At 40.9% G+C, this 16,986-nt stretch overlaps 1 protein-coding gene across 3 annotated transcripts; it reads right to left on the minus strand.

Annotated features, from left to right (window-relative positions):
- Positions 1 to 407: 407 nt before the first annotated feature.
- Positions 408 to 7,916, minus strand: LOC119269859 (protein SEMI-ROLLED LEAF 2-like). 3 transcript variants are annotated; one of them, XM_037551784.1, is made up of 20 exons: positions 7,721 to 7,914; positions 6,995 to 7,580; positions 6,795 to 6,869; positions 6,481 to 6,596; positions 6,293 to 6,407; positions 6,076 to 6,204; positions 5,303 to 5,350; positions 4,845 to 4,984; positions 4,569 to 4,765; positions 4,157 to 4,449; positions 3,916 to 4,065; positions 3,450 to 3,827; positions 3,198 to 3,347; positions 2,310 to 2,385; positions 2,012 to 2,139; positions 1,705 to 1,905; positions 1,473 to 1,610; positions 1,243 to 1,374; positions 950 to 1,141; positions 408 to 836 (listed from the first exon to the last, which is right to left on the minus strand). In XM_037551784.1, exons 2-20 carry the CDS (start codon positions 7,127 to 7,129, stop codon positions 693 to 695), a joined length of 2,937 nt encoding a protein of 978 aa, XP_037407681.1. In that variant the 5' UTR covers positions 7,130 to 7,580; positions 7,721 to 7,914; the 3' UTR covers positions 408 to 692. The 3 variants fall into 3 exon arrangements, with proteins under 3 accessions (XP_037407681.1, XP_037407680.1, XP_037407682.1); XM_037551783.1 differs by having other exon boundaries at positions 7,667 to 7,914; XM_037551785.1 differs by having other exon boundaries at positions 3,546 to 3,827; positions 6,995 to 7,916.
- Between the last annotated feature and the right edge of the window lie 9,070 nt (positions 7,917 to 16,986).

Here is a 16,986-nt window from a genome sequence, read left to right on the forward strand (position 1 = left end):
GTCCCGCAAAACACAAAATACAAAAACTTTCATACTTTATCATGTAACCTAATATTGATAGCAAACCAATCATATGCTAGAGGTAAACATGGAGCTGCCTGCACACGACTGAGCCAAGGTTGGAGAATCTGCTAGAGTGGTTTTTACACCCTAGCCTCCATATGGCGGTAATTATGGGAGCGGTACGGGTGCTTCTGTCGAATCTGCTTGAGTTGTTCTTATACTTCCTCAATTACTGGACTCAATATCTAAGGCATATGGCAGTTTCATTTTGCAAGCTTTTTCTTTTCCAACTGCTACCCCCCTCCTCTCGTGGATAGTATTTCTAGTCAGATGGTGACTAATCATAGTGATGCAGATTAATCAGGTACCAATGATAAATATAAAAATCAGACAAGAAGCACAGATTAAAAACATTAAAAAATATATGACAACAATGTGGTCATTTTCTTTTCTGGCCCGCAAAAAGTACATACACTCAGACACTACACTTTCCATTTATTCTGGGACCCTACAACGGTAACAGAAATTTGTACACCTTGTCGAAAATTTGTACACTCAAAGAATAGAAAACCCAGAAAGAGAACAAAAAAACAGCAGAAAGAATCAACTTAAAAGACATGTTAATTTGCAAACAGTTCTGTATACAGATTTGGAAACCAGTTTGTCAGGTTCCACACCATTGCACGGATCTACCGTCCAGCTGCCTTCAAGAACTTGTCGTACGGGCTTGCAGGTGGCAACCTGAAGGAGCGGTCATCGCTGGATGTCGAATCGTTGCGCCGCATGTAGTCCTTTCTTGTCAAATGTGACTCAGGTTCAGATTGAGCAGATGACTGCAAAATGCAATGAGACGTCAGTCATGATTTCAGAAATATCAAGTTTAAGAAACTGACAAGATGCCTGGATTTAGCTTAAGGTTAAGAACGTCTGACAGGAGGACACGTGCCTCATTTGTTTCCGGTCCGTTTTCCCCGATTGAGCTACGCGAATCGGTTCTCGAGTGCTTGAAGCTCATGAGAACAGACATCTTCTGCTGCTTTTCCATTACTAGGGATTCACATTGGCTCTTCATTTGGTCATAGGACACAGGATTGGTGGAGACTGGAATGTTAGCAACTTGCCTTGCTGTCTCATGGACCTGGCAGCAAGTAGTTCAAGTACAAACAGATGAGGAGGCTGCACGTTTATAAGAGAACAGAGGGGTTTTCAGGTGCCATTGTTTTAGAGATTGATACATACGGATTCCATCAGTTGATTCACGTTTAGAACATCGGATGAAGCCATAGATCCTGATGTTTTCCTGTCAGACTGCGATCCACTATGTTCAAAGACGATGTCATCGTCATCATCCATCTCACAAGGAATAACATCCTGAAGTCAGAAGACATGTAGCCAAAAAGTTAGGAAATAACAGCACTACCAAATCATAATAACTCAGAATCAAGTATTTGTAAACGATCAGTACAGACCTCATCAAAACAGTGATCGTCCTTTTCAGCGTACATTGAACAAGAGTGTGGCGTCTCCATGAATAGTGGAGCACCAAGAGGAAATGAATCATCTAGGGAGAACTCTTGAAGAAGCTGTTCTTCTATCCCATCAAACTTCTGCAATTTGTAAGATTATCAGTTATGTTCTTGATTCTGAACAGCTAGCTAAATCACAGAAATAGAGCGGTCAAGTAAATCTAAATCTACACACCTCTGGTGAATTTTCAAATTTTCTCTTGAAGTGGGATATCACATTGTCTTTTAACTGTGTATCATCCTTATTTACAGCTGAAAGAAAAACTTGTGCATCACTTTCATCTTCCTCAGAACCGTAAAGCATTTCACTGTTCGAAGATTGTGCAGAAGTAACAGTGAGCCTGCAGTCATCAATCAGGCAAAGATGAGGATCAACCTGCAAAATTAACAAAGCACATTATAGCTCATACTAATTACAGACCTATGTGTGATTGCGGGTAGACCATCCAAATGAAATATTCACATGGTGGATATCAACAAACCATTTCCTCTGGCACTGCGGCTTTGACAAGATGGGTTATCTGAGGAATATCAGCAACTTTTGCTGAAAAAATAAGCATTGCTGATGCCATTGTATACAAACACCTTCTCCGAGATGGTTGCACAACATCTTCATTTACAGTGGAAAAAGAAAAATATGAGATCAAGCCGTGAATTCAACTGCTATACTGTTATAAATATGTTGCATACGAATATGGAGGACATTATCTTTTGTTTTTTAATAGAAAAATAAAAAGGGAACAACTGTTTGGTTTGAGAGGCAATGTTGCAGCAACTTACTATCTTGGTTCAGAGACAACCTCCTGAGAGAAAAGGCCAACTGGAAACATCGAACTAGTGCCACATGACTGGAGGTCTGTCATAAAACTTAACTGGTCAATTAAACAGTACATAACATGATGGTATCTCTGGTTCAATATTCTAAGAATTTAAAGTAAGTTTCATGCTTCCAACATCAATAAAATATACAAAAGTTATATCTTGTAGATAAATTCAAATGGTGTGCAAAATACTGGTTGAAATGACTCGATGGATTCCAACTGTGTGCCGCGATCATTCCAGTGCCTTCAGAACAAATTCAAATGGTGTGCAAAATACTGGTTAAAGTGACTCAATGGATTCCAACTGTGTGATGTGATCATTCCAGCGGTTTCAGAACAAAGCAATAGCCTTATAAATCTGAAATCATTTCAAGGTCATCATAAGCAGCCTCGGACAGGCTATAACCTTACTATCTATCTTGAAGATTCACATATTTTATGTCTCTACACTATGCAGCACTGTGCTCTCTGTGATGGACCAATCCATATTTACCTACTAATCCATTGGATGCTCTCTGTGATGGACCAATCCATATTTACCTACTAATCCATTGGATGCTCTCTGTGATGGACCAATCCATATTTACCTACTAATCCATTGGAATGCATGTTAGTTGTTATGCATTACAAATGAACTAATATAGACCACATTGACCCTGTTTTAGACATGGGAGCACTGTACAATTGGTATTACCGAGGTTTAAAATGAGGATCTCAAAGCGCTAACTGACAACAGCTCTAGAATGTGGTAATAGTCCACAAGGGGGTAGGAACAAATTCCTCTATTTGAGATATGGTCTTCTTCAATAGTGGGTAGCAAGAATATATTGTACGAAGCTTGACTTACTTTTGCTTTCGAACACAATAAAGCAACATTGTAAGTATGGCCCATTGCCTCAAAATTTGAAGGTGAGTTATCTTCGAGGGATGCTTGACTCCAAATAGATGAAAGAAGAAGAACAAGTTGGCCATTGTTCAACTTCATTAACTTTGAGTTCTGCTCACAGATGTAAGGAAAATAAGATGTATCAGTTGTATGGTCAAAAACTCCCAAGGTAAAAAATAGTAAAATACTAATAATACTAGCTGGACTTCATACATCTTTAAAAGTGGAAAGACGATCGTTGAAATATGGGTTCCCTGAAGACTGCCTTGTATTTGGTTCTGTATGTGCATATCCATTCTCAGCACTTACCGCAGCTTCTGGTTTCTCGTTTTCCTGCAAGGATTCCTTGATCCTACTTTTAGACTGCAGTTCATCCATTATGGTCTCAGAAGAGAAAGCTGACAATGCCAACAAAAGCACACTCTGCGACCCATTGACCTTCATTGGGACAGGAAAACCTATGGCTGACCATGGGCATAACAACGAAGGCGCGACAATGGTGGATAAAACACGGTGTGAGCCAATCCTTGTCTTATTGTCTGGGTGCATCATTGCTAAGAGAAGCTGGTGATACAAAGCTTCTGGAAATGCCTGAGTCATGTACAAGGAAATGCCAATTAATATTGATGTCCTACTTCTAAATCATTTCTCTACAGTAATGGAAATATCAAAAACTTACTTTCTGGTTGTATGATGACTTGTACACATAAGCTGCTATTTGTGCTGTGCGGTAAACAGATGACACTGTTGTCCTGGCGATGTTGGCAGTGTACGAGAGATTCTCGAGCATTACACTGACCATGTCAAGAATAGGACCAACATCCCCAACCTAATCAGCACAACAAAAAACTTTTCTTACAGATTTATACGCTAAAGCAGGAAAATAGTTATGTAATTAAGTGCCGAAAGATTACAACAACCTTCTCTGTCAATTGCACCAGACACTCCTCCAAGGCCACATAAAGTTCACTGTTCCACTTGTCAATATCAGCTTGAGCATTTGATGCTTCAACAGCACGGTACATACATTTTCGCAAGTGTTTTACTAAATCGCTGATTGCACTCGCTATTGTTACCGATGCATGCGACTTTGCCTGCTTCGCAAGATGAGAAGCAACTTTTACAATGCTTATTTGCTTGGCGGGCATCTTGGCAACACTTTTATGATCAATGTGCTTTATAGTAAAAGATAGCAGCAAATGGCCATTTTGCCCTGCAATTATAAAAACAAGATTCAACGGAGTATTCAATCTCTCTCAATGCTTCCAACTGAAAAGCAACACTGAAAGGGAAAAACAAGCGAAGAAATTACATGGGAGAAAATTGCTGCACCTGATTTGTCCATCAGTGTTTGCATTTCTTGTAGAACAGAAAGGGAAACCCCACTTTCAGGAGACCAGTAATTGTGGCTATCGAAAAGGCGAAACAGAGGATCAAGAATACGCCGCACTGTTGTTGCCTCCTTTGCAATATTGGCCATGTTACGCAAGCAAACCCTTGCCCAGTGTGCTGGATTCTCAGATGCAGCCCTGCTAACACATAAAATTATTAAAGAGATAAAAAAATGCGCATTACTATCTAAAAATGTTAATGAGCAGAAGATCTCACATTGTATCAGCTGCCACTTTGGCATTATTTTGCCCAGATACTGCCAACATTGTCAAATCATCATCATCTTGAAATCTGACGACCTCTTTTATTGAGAGAGTTTGATTAGCCTCATAACAGCTTATTATCACTGAGACAACCTGGGTTCAAGAATGAATTGGAAATTAATTAGATAGCCAGTCTGAGATGCTATTTGAGCTGAAACATCTATGCTAACATTTTGCTTCATGAATGGTTGTTTCTGGTTCACTTCGAATTAAAATTAGTGTACTCTTACTGTATTAAGTATGGTAGACATGCTATTTCGGAATTCGCTGAACTTTGATTATAATTATATCTCTTTCCACTAATCGATGATCCTATTTCTACAATTCTACTACATAAGAAATCCATACAGGAAATAAAAATAACAAAGAAAGTATCCAGCGTGCATAAAATAAAAGGCAATAAGGACTTACTTCATCAAGTTCCATTGAGATATGCGAGTGGTCACCCATGTATTCGACCTGATTACAGGTGGTCAAACAGTCAAAATGCAATAGAAAATATATTTTCTACACTTAATCACTTCTACTCCTATGATATTACTTCCTGGGAAGAATCAGTAATGCAGAGAAAGTAAAGGTTACAAGTGGTCGAACAGTCAGACTGTGATATAAAATAAATTTTCCCAGTTTAATCACTCCTACTCCTATGACCGTACTTGCTGGGAAGGACCGGTAATGCAGAAACATAAGCATGAATTATTATTTTATCTTTACATTTTGTTACAAAGTACAGTACTACTATGACAGAACATAGCACTGCACGATATCAGCACGATGCACAAAAATTGTATTTGTTCCACCGAAAGTGAAAGATGGATATAGAGCCTATATAATAATGTCTCGTTATCTGTTGAAAACCTTGAAAACATATAGTTGAGGTACAAAAGTTCATATTTATGAAGCATGTGAAATTGTATAATACTCCCTCCGTCCGAAAATACTTGTCATCAAAATGGATAAAAAGAGATGTATCTAGAACTAAAATACGTCTAGATACATCCCCTTTTATCCATTTTGATGACAAGTATTTCCGGACGGAGGGAGTAGATGCAAATGGTAATTAGTTCATTTGTTCGACATGATTATTCCTGGTTTAACACAATTGTAAAATATAAGCCTTGACTGGCAAACATACGACAGTCTTGCCTTTCTCATCAGAACAATTAAGCAATAGATTGTCTTACCATTGAAGCAAGAGCTTGGAGTGCAGCAGATCGAAGGCGGATCCCTTTGTCATCTTCCCTTAGTTCTTGAGCAATTTTGCATAGTTTTGGTATCATGCCTTCTAAACTGAACATATGCGTGCTGTCAACCTATATAAACATTCAATTTAAAAATAAGCAGATGGCAAGTACCTAGAAAATAAATTAAATCTAAGTTGGTACGTGTTACGTTAATAACCTGTCCATCGAGAAAGTCAACAAGCAATAGACAGCCCAGGATCTGCAAATCATCACTTGATTTCTGATCTAGAAGAGTGCGAACAATACACAATGTGCTTGTGGCCAGCAATGGTCTGAATAAGAAACCGGTCTGTTAGCCAAGATTAGTCACAAATGCGTCAATGAATAAACAATATTTGCACTTACGTATGCTCCTTGCATGAACGCAGAAGTTTCCTATATATGCATGGAACAACTTTGGCCAGGGTGAAATTATCATGTCTCAGTTCTTTATAGCATCTCTGCTCAAGATACTCTGTGATCTGTTCAGGAAAATAAGAGTAAAATTAATTCCGCTTCTACAAAGTCTGACATTCATTCAGTTCCATCTTCAAAACATAGCTATAAAATCCTTAACAGGCAACTAGCTAAGCATCATTTCAATGTGTAGTGATCCAGTGACAATTATTAGAGGCCACACGATATAGTAAGAAAAGCAGGGAGGATGCCGAATGTGTTACCTTTGGTATGCGGGTTGGATTTCTCGAGACGTAATCGCAGAGTTTCCCGATCCTTCTGTCATTCGGTTCTCCATCCTGAGGCAGCATTGCAAAGTTCAATTAGCAAACTCCCACACATTTGAATGCAACACACCCATCATGCAGAACCACACTACCATGACTAGAAAATTGGAATGCTAGCAGGCAGGGATTGGCCATACCGCGGGCAGCTGGTAGATCTCCGAGATGATCTTCTTGTAGCGCTTGACGGGCTGCCGTGACCTCGCCCGCAGCGAGGGGCAGAAGTAGCAGAGGCTGCTGCACGCCGGCAGCACCCGCCGCGACATGACCCCCATCCTTCTCCTCCTCCCTCAGAAGGCCCCCGAAGCTTTTTGATCCAAATGTGGTGAGACGGCACAACTGCAACTCCAACTGTCCGCCCTCTTTGCTACGACGGCAGTTCCAAGAACTGGACTCCCTTGGACTTCGATCAGACTGGGCTGAAGCAACGCGAATTGGTTGTGGCAGGGAGGACTAGAGTAGAGTAGAGGACCTCCTCGCCTTCCTCACGTTCGGGTAGCCAGTCGGAGTCCCCTGACCCGGCTGAGATCAAGAAACGGCAAGAATTCCCCTCGCGTCAGAGTCGCCTCTGACCAAATCTAATCCAGGCCGGTGCTGGGACTTTTAAAAGGCAGCGAATTCCCCGGGTCAAATCCGGCAAAGAACGCGGCGTTCCCCTCTGGCGAACTCCGAGCCGCGGCGCGACGGCGCCAAGAACAGCCGCCGACACCCGGCTGAATCCAGCCCCTGCCAAAGATCAACTCTTTTTCCTCAGAACCAGCGTCCTGCGCAACTCAGATCGCGGCCAGACGCAAATGAGGCAAGGAGCGAACCCGGAGGAGACGAGGGGGGCACCAAAGAGAGGAACCGACGACGGATCCACCCACCTGAAAGGGAAAGGGGAGAGCGGCGAATCCGGTGGCCGGCGGGCGGCGGCTGCGTGGCGTGCGGGCGGGCAGGTGGGTGGGGTAGCTGGAGGCGACAACGGGGCAACGGTCGCCTCGGCGGCTCCTTGTCGCCTTCGCCGCAGCCGCTGGGAGGATGGGGAGGGGGAGGGGTTGGAGGAGGACTAGTAAAATGCGGGCAGCTGGAGGTGCGGCGGAACATTCATAGCGGCGGCACGGGCACAGCTCTGGGCAAGCGCGTTGCGGTTTCTCCACCGTGCGTGCGAACGGGGGAATTCTTCGAGGGGCTTTTCGGCAAAAGAAAAGAAAAAGAAGGCGGCTGCTCGTTGCCCTGTTCTGGAATCTGACAGGTGGGCACGTTGCGCGAGGCGCCGTTTGGGTCCTGCGCTGCCGGCAGGCCTTGCCTGGCCAGCGGAAGTTACGAATCCGCCCCCCGCCGGCTTGATTTTTGTATTTTTTGGTTGACATTGATGTTGGGCCCGACGTGGCTAGGGCACTGCCATGTATCTTTTGCTTTAAGAAAAATTTAGCGGGTTTGCTATTCTTCGCCGGCTGAAAATTTCGGCGTCTTCGGTCAATTCCACGCGGCCTCGAGGGTGAGAGGGGACGCCGTCGCTAACAATGACGGCGATGAACGAGACTGAGCCAGGAGCGAGCGAGCAGGCAGCACGGCGTTGACGGCGGGAGTGAACCCAGGGTTTAGCGGGTTCTGGTGTGATGTGGTCTGATGGCTCGGAAAAGTTTCTTTCTAAAATTGTTTTACCATTTGTTTCTAATTTACTATTTACAGCATGTGCATATGTGGTCATGAGCAGAAGAGGACTTTCGCTCATAGTGCCCCAAAATATCTGATGCATGTTATTCTTGTAATTGATTGATTGTGTATGTTGAGCATTTGCTCTCTCCTCATATGCATAGGTCAACTATTATTGACTTGAAGAAAGAAGACTGGGGCATGATGGAGAGCGTTCATGATGTACATGACTGAGATCATTCACACATCAAATGTGACCCCCCCCCCTCCCATTTGTTGGGTAAATATAAATCCTGACCCAAGTTTTGACCCCCATTTCTCCTCAACTTCGTGGGTGTAGGTGGCAAGAGACTCGTGTGGAGGGGTTATTTGGTTGCCTTGTGATGTGTTTGCTTATCTATTCTTCCGTTGAGTAAGCTAAGCTTCAGGCTTTGCAAAAATTCCTCATGGTGCCTCAAGATATCGAAAATTGTCAAGACTAGTTGCATGTATGTCGAATGTTTGCTCTTGCCTTGTCACATGTCCAGGTACAAATCCACTATTGTTGACTTCAATAAAGAAGTTGTGGCATGAAAGAGAGCCTTGAGAGTTATAAAAATAGTAGAGATGCTAATTCGGGAGCTCATGGAATTGCCATGTTCTGTAAGAGTGTTATATATTAGCATGAGTTTGTTATATAAAAAAAACAAAGCACAAGTTTGTTGATCGTCGTGGTTCTATTGAGATTTGAGAACCATTGTATTAATAAATAAAAAGTGGTTTCCAGAATCAATGTTATGCAGTACTACTCTTTCCGCCTACAAATATAAGATGTTAATATATTTTTTCTGAATTTGATGTACATAGAAATGTTTTAGTGTGCATATTCACTCATTTCAGTTCGCATGTGCCATGTAGTTTATATTAAAATATTCAAAACATGTTATATCTGTGAAGGGAGAGCGTACTATAAAGAACCAGATTGTAAAAAAGAAAAGATGATTGGATTTTGCCGAGCACAAGACAAGGATGGCACATCGGTGGAGGGTAGAACGGGGAACTCCGTCCCATTCCCTCCCTGCGAGGTTGGAACCGGATCGAGTCGCGGGTTCCAAAACTGCGGTGCGAGCGAGCGATCCGAGAGAGAGGGAGACAGCGCCATCATGACGGGAACAGGTCTGGCGCATCGTACGGTTGGGACCGGCCCCACGTGCCCCCTCATCCCGTAGACTGCTGGTGGCATGGAGTACTGCGACCGATTATTAGGTGTTGGTTAGCCATCTAGATCCTTTGCTTTATTATGGCTAACCTGCAGAGGGTACAGTACGTACGTATACTTGGAGCCTGTATGTCAGGGCGTCACTTTAAGTCTCAATTACTCCCTCCGTTCCTAAGTACAAGTCTTTTTAGGTTCAATATGAACTTCATACGGATATATACATAGACATAGTTTAGAACGTAGATTCACTCATTTTACATATAGTCCACATTGAAAACTCTAAAAAAATGACCGTCAAACGTCGAAAATCAAGCGAATCCAGAGACAGGTCGTAACCCTTCGCTCCTGCCCACGTGCGAACTCCCATCTAGGGTTTCCTTGCCTCCCGCCGGCGCCGCCGGTCCGCCTCATCTTCTACAGTTTTTGGATCATGGAGGCACGATGGATCTCGGCCCTTGCCGGCGAGGGGGCTTCGTTTTAGATGTTTTTCTGAGTTTTATTAGGGTTTGTGCCATGTTTAAGAAGATGAAGCGGCGGCGGCTTCTTGAAGATGGAATAAAGTCCTTCCCGCCTAGCCCCCGTCCCAGTGATGTTTCAAGCATCGCCGGAAGGCGTGTGGAGGTTTGTCTCCGGCGGATCTCGTGGGATCCGGTCGGCGTTTGTCTTCGGCGGACTCGACTGGATCTGGTCTTCGTTCGTCTACGTCTATGTGTCTGCAGATTGGATCCTTCCGGTCTATGCTTCTCTTCATCAGCGGCGATTGTTGTTCTGGTGCGCTGGTCCTATGGGGCCTTAGCACGATGATTTCCTGACTGTCTACTACAACAATGTTTGCCTGGCTCAGATGAGGAAGGGGCGATGACGGCGGCACGCCTTCGGCTCGCTTTAGTGATTGTAGTCGTCGCTAGGTGGTCTACGGACCTGGATGTAAATTTTATTTCTAGTGTTCTTTGTACTATCTTGACAGTTGATGAATAGATCGAAGGTTTTCTTGCAAAAAAAACTCTAAAAAGTTCTATATTTAAAAACAGAGGGAGTAATTTCATTGCTTTTGACGCGCCGCAAGGGCGAGGCATGGGGGATCTGGCTTGCCTGCTCCCTCCCTATGCTCCCATCCGTGCTCCCACTTTATCCTACATCATCTTTTTTTCTTTCTAATCTAATTATCTCCCCTCCCTGATTTTAAGAGGGTGGCCTTATTTTGTTCCAATCAAATTAAGCCATGTAGACGGGAGCATGGATGGACACACGACGGGGAGCAGGCAAGTCTCGTCCAGGCATGGGGAGCGAAGACCAGTGCCACGCGATTTGACGAGGACGAGCGTGTACAGTGTCCGGCCACACGGTGTCAACGAATTGATTTAGCCCAAGCGCGCGCTGGCCTGGTCTAGGCGAAACCGTCAAATGGCAGCGGCTCTGTGGTACGCACGCACGGGCAACTTGAGCATGGCTGCACCGTACCCGACCCCCAAGGCCCCAACCACCAGTATCAGCAAGCAAGCAAGCGTCGTTGAAACCCCGACCTTCCCGGATGTGATCGACGTGCCTGCGGCCTGCCTATCTGTCTTCCTTGCACCTAACAACAACCTCAAAGGCCAACTAGGCAAGTTGTGGGAAAATATCACGCGATAGGTGATACCACCCTTGATATGTTACCATGCTACGAGTTTTGAAAATATTCACATCCGGATGTTTCAGAAAATTCGGAAAAAAAATATGGATGTTCATGAGACATACGTCTGTGACACGTAAAAAATTCAGATCCAAATTCGAAATACCTATTGAGGAAACAAAAATGACAAATCTAGAACGAATAGTGTCAAAAGAAGACAAAACGTGAACAGTGTCAGAAATGACACTATTCAAATATAAATTTGTCTTTTTTGTTTCTTAATGTATATTTCAAATTTTGATCTGGATTTTTTTAGGGGTTACAGGCATATGCCTCTTTTTTTAGGGGTTCCAGACAAATCCAGATCTGAAAACTTAACTCTGGATTTATTGTTGGTTGCATCGTGTTCCAGACAGCGTGTCTAGTTTTGTATTAACAGACTGTAACACTATTTTAGTGGAATAAACTAATTATTCACCCGCAAAAAAAAGGCATATGCCTTGTGAACATCTACAACTTTTTTTTAGATTTTATTGAAAGAATCTGTAGCATGGGGCATGTAAAAGATATGTATCACCTGATATCCACCCGGCGAGTTGTTACAGGAGAGCACGTGCGCGAGAAGTGAGGAATTGCCGCCAAGACATGTTGTCATCCTTTGGATGGCCTTTTTCGAAACAAAAAATACCAAAGAGTAAAATCCACAATAATGTTCCCAATGGTGGTCGAAGGAGAGTGCAACTCGCTTCAGAAGACTATGGAGTTCTGAGCATCCCACAACTTCCAGAGAATGGTGAGAGCGAGAAAAAGAAACCCTTAGGATTTTGCGTCGTCTTTGTTCCAGGATTTCGCTACGAATAGCACCAACGCCGACGTGTTTCTTTATGAATTAAGCTTTAGGGATGAATTTTTGAAATGAGACGGATTAAGAGTTGTTGTTAGTTGGAACATTTTTTGTAGCTTTTATGGCGAGTTCCGAAAAGCTAGACAAGCACGGAGGCCCTCTCTGGTGGTGGAAGTGGGACAGAGTCACAAAATACTAGCTAGATCATGATGGCATGTGTTGCTACAACCATTAATTTTAACAATAGATGGGCATGAATTTATAAAATGCATAGAGGTATGCAAGGTAAAAGTTAAGTTCTTACTAAAGACATATATTTTGGTTAGAAATGGCAGAGGAGAATATTTGTTGGTAATGAGACAACATAACTAGTTTTTAAGTTCAGTTTTAGAGGAAAACCATTTTTATTCCATAAGTTTAAAAATGAGAAGATAGAACATGGTCCAGAAAAATTGATATGATGGCAAAAATCCAGTCCTAAAAAGCCAATGCATCGGTGCACCATCATAGAACTACTGGGTGTCTTCAAAGTAAAACAAAGCCAAGAAATTCATTAGAAAGCCAGAAGAAGGTACATTTTTACTACTAAGGGCATCTCCAACACTGACCCACATAATTGGCTCCGACATCCGTCCGTGGACATGAGGGGATCATTCTGCGGACACTGATACAGGAGTCGGCCATCCAAAGCTAACCACATATGTCCGTTTACATTTCAACTGTAATTCAACAAAAATAACAAATTTAATTCAAACTCTAACAAATCGGACAAATAACGAACATGCTATTTGTCAACACTAGAGGAGATAGAAGTGATATTTGCAAGGTGTACCCCTTAACTAGTGATTTAGGATAAGCGACAACTACCACTATGGCCCATCATGGACCTGTTTTGGAACATGAAGCACTGCGTGATGTTGCGGCCCAAGCCGGTACCCTGGGCCAGCACTTCTTTCTCGTGAACACTCGCAATATGCCTCACCATCTATCTATTTTCGTCAAGTCATCGTCGCCAATGTTGCATTGTATCGATGTCCCCTGCCTTGGCTTACACCTTCCCCTTGAAAGCTTTGGACAAGTTCCTCATCACGACATTGCTATCCGCCTTTGGCGCCCCCCCTATGACAAGCAGGCAGAGATGCAATGTGCCCGCTGACCTCACGCCCTGTTGCGACAGAATGTCACACTCATTTCCCAAGGCAAATGCTTTCCCCTCCATCTGCCCCACTCACGCCCAATCGCAGAGCTCATGTCCAAGTTATCCGCACCTTGGGCCCTAAAGACTTTTGAGATGCCTTATGAGAATGCGATGAAGGCCTACATCAGCTTGTTCGCCATACTCCACTAGGATAGGGATTTGGCATCCTTGTAATTCCCTGATTTTAGCACCTTTTTCATATTTTCAAATACATGTGTACTCCCTCCGTCTGGAAAAACTTGTCATCAAAATGAATAAAAGAGGATGTATCTAGATGTATTTTAGTTCTAGATACATCTTTTTTTGTCCATTTTGATGACAAGTATTTTCGGACGGAGGGAGTACTTTTTATTGAATATACTGAACATTTTTAGATACATGTTGAAAATTTGTAAAATGCACATTGAATATTTTATAAATACATAGTGAACCATTTTTAAATACAAAGTCCAATGAACATTTTTTCAAAAAGTGCAAACAATATTAAATATTAGATTTTTTAAATAACACATACATTTTTCGTATGTTATGATTTTTTGGTAAAATTGCAGGAACCATTTTCTAAAATTTCATGAAACATATTTATTAAATAGACAAACATATATTAAATGTCATTAAAATTATTAATGGTATGCATATATTTAAAAAATTACATAAAAAATTGTTAGAACATTTTAATACAGTAACCACAGAAACATTGTTTATAAAATTAGTTCAAAATTGCACAAACAATTTTGATGTTGCACGAACATTTTTCAATGTGCGGTGGATACTTTTTAAAATCTAACTACACTATATAATATATATGTATATATGTAATATTTAAGAATATAATACAAAACAATGAACTCATCTTTTATTGTCCGGGCGTGCCTATGTCCCACTCGTGGCGATACGTAAAGCAGCCTCTTTTGTGCCAGGGCGAGACTGGGCCAGCCCGATGGGCAGCAGGCCACTGCCTCGTTTTTAAATGCTTCTATTCACATTAGTTTTTTCGTTTTGCCTTATTTCTTCTACCTTTTTATGTATTCAAAAATATTCTAAATATGTTTATTAAAAAAAACCTTCATATAAAATTTTGAAAAATATTAAATGCGTACAGAAAAATGATTTTCATGTATATGAAAAATGTGTAAAAAAATATAAAATGTGTATGAAAAAGTTGTTCACGTATTAAAAAAATGTTAATCAAACATTTCATGAAAAAATCATTCAAATGTTCGAAAATGTTAGTCAAGCATTTAAAAAATATTAGTTGTGGAAAAATGTTTCGAATGTATCGGAAAAATATAGAAATGTGTATGAAAAAATAGACATAAGATATATATATGAAAAAAAATCTCAATCATGTATTTAGAAAATGTTAAGCGTGTATAAAAAGATGTACAATGTGTTTACAAAGGAGTACATGGAAAAAATTAACGAAATTTGTAACTTCCAAACGTTTGGATTTTGTGATTAGATCTGAACGCTTCGTTGACCGCTGGATCTAGATCGCGCTGGGTGTGCTCTGCCCTCGCTAAAGTTCACTTTTTCTTCGCATCGCTACCACCAGAGAAAAAGAAAAGTACGCATGCATTACATGGGATTCGAACCCACGACAATAGGCATCAAAATACATATCTGGAAAAAATATGCTAAATCATGTATTTGAATAATGTTAAACTTGTATTAGATTTTCTCTCTTTTATGTATAAGAAGAATGTACAGTATTTATGACAAAGGTGGACATCAAAACATATATATGAAAAAAATGTTAATACTGTATTTGAAAAAAGTTTAACAAGTAGGAACAAATGTTCCTACTGTGTATAAGAAATGTACAATCTGTACACAAAAAAGTAGACCCCAAAACATATATGTTTTAGAAATATTAGTTATATTTTTCCAAAATTATTAATGTTTATAAAAGATGTTCCTGCTGTATAAGGAAAAGGTAAAAAACAAACAAAATGTTTTATTTCCATTAAAAATAAAATCACCCTGTGTATTTTTAAAAATATTGACCATATAGTCGAAAAAGTGTTTAAAAATGTATTTAAGAAAATCTACGTTGTGTATTTAAAATATGTTTAACGTGCATCAACAAAATATTTCACATGTACACTAAAAATGTACATTGTGTACTAAAAGAAGTAGACATGTGTTGAATAAATAAGTAACTGTTGAAAACGTACAAAGAAACAAAGAGAAATGTAGAAAAACAATAAAACCAAAAAATAAACAAATAAAACCAAAAAAGAAAAAAAGAAGCTGAGTGAAGAATGAAAATAAGGAAGAAACAAAGAAAAACGAAGAAATAAGAAAGCAGAGAAAAAGAAGAAGAAAAGAAAGAAAGAAGTAAAAATTATATGAAAACCGAGAAAAAAGGACTCACAGAAAACTTAGAAAAATGGAAGAAATTTTCAAAAAGAGAAAGAAACGACGAAAACTGGTGAAAAAGCAAAGAAAATGAAAACCCCAAGAAGACCATGAAGAAACAAAAAAAAACCGAAAAAACAGAAAGTAAAAGAAAATATAAAAATGAAAAAGAAGAAAGCCGGACCAATCAATGAACATCACACAACGAACAAGATTTTTTTTTTACCAAAATGGGCTGGTCCAGAAACAACAGGGAAAGAAAAATCTTCAGGCGAGACATGCTATAAGCGAGATATAGCTCTCGCCAAGTGGTCTAGTCACTCTATAACGAGGCTCCAGATCTAATGTGCCTTCGGCCGCACTTGTGTCGTGTCCTGGGCCACTGCATGCGCTACTTGAGAAGGCCCATGCAAGCAAATGTTTACAGACATAATATATATGCTGAGAAAGAGAAACTTGGACGCTCCGGATCCAATGCCCGTTTGGCCGCACTTGTGTCGTGTCCTGGGCCACTGCATGCGCTACCTGAGAAGGCACATGCAAGTAATATTTACATACAAATGTATATATGCTGACGAAAGATAATCTGGTCTCAAATTTTAAGGACTATAATAGCCCTCTCAAAAAGTTTAAATTCAAATTCCTGACTTGCACATGAATTGATGAACTGTTGTAGAATCTAGCTTGGTTTAATCATCTAGTGAAGGTGTACACAGATAGCCGATTGGAATCATGCAGATAGCTATTGTTGATTAGCTCAAGAAGGGGAGAGAAGTCTGGAACATTGAGGGTTGATCTTATCCTTCCATTCCTCCACGGGAGTAGTATATACAAGGTGAGTTTTACATTTTCGTCCCTCTATTCTTGTTCATGTCACTAGTAGGTCCTCTCAACACCCCCCTCAAGATGGGGCAAATATGTCTATGAGCCCCATCTTGTTACATAATTTCATATAATTTACAACACTAATACCTTTGGTTAATACATCAGCAAGCTGATCACCTGAGTTGACAAAGCTAACTTGAAGAGTTCCCTCTTCTAGCTTCTCTTTGATGAAATGTCTATCTATTTCAATATGTTTCGTCCTATCATGCTGGATTGAATTATTTACTATATTTATTGTGGCTTGATTATCACAGTAGAACCGAAGAGGGCCCCTTTTGTACAATTGTAGTTCAGTAAGTAGTAAGCGTAGCCATACTAATTCACATATTCCAGAGACCATGGACCGTAACTCTGCTTCAGCAGTAGACCTGGCCACTACACTTTGTTTTTTGCTCC

The sequence above is a fragment of the Triticum dicoccoides genome, chromosome 3A, assembly GCF_002162155.2.
Source record: "Triticum dicoccoides isolate Atlit2015 ecotype Zavitan chromosome 3A, WEW_v2.0, whole genome shotgun sequence".
Taxonomy (NCBI): Eukaryota; Viridiplantae; Streptophyta; class Magnoliopsida; order Poales; family Poaceae; genus Triticum; species Triticum dicoccoides.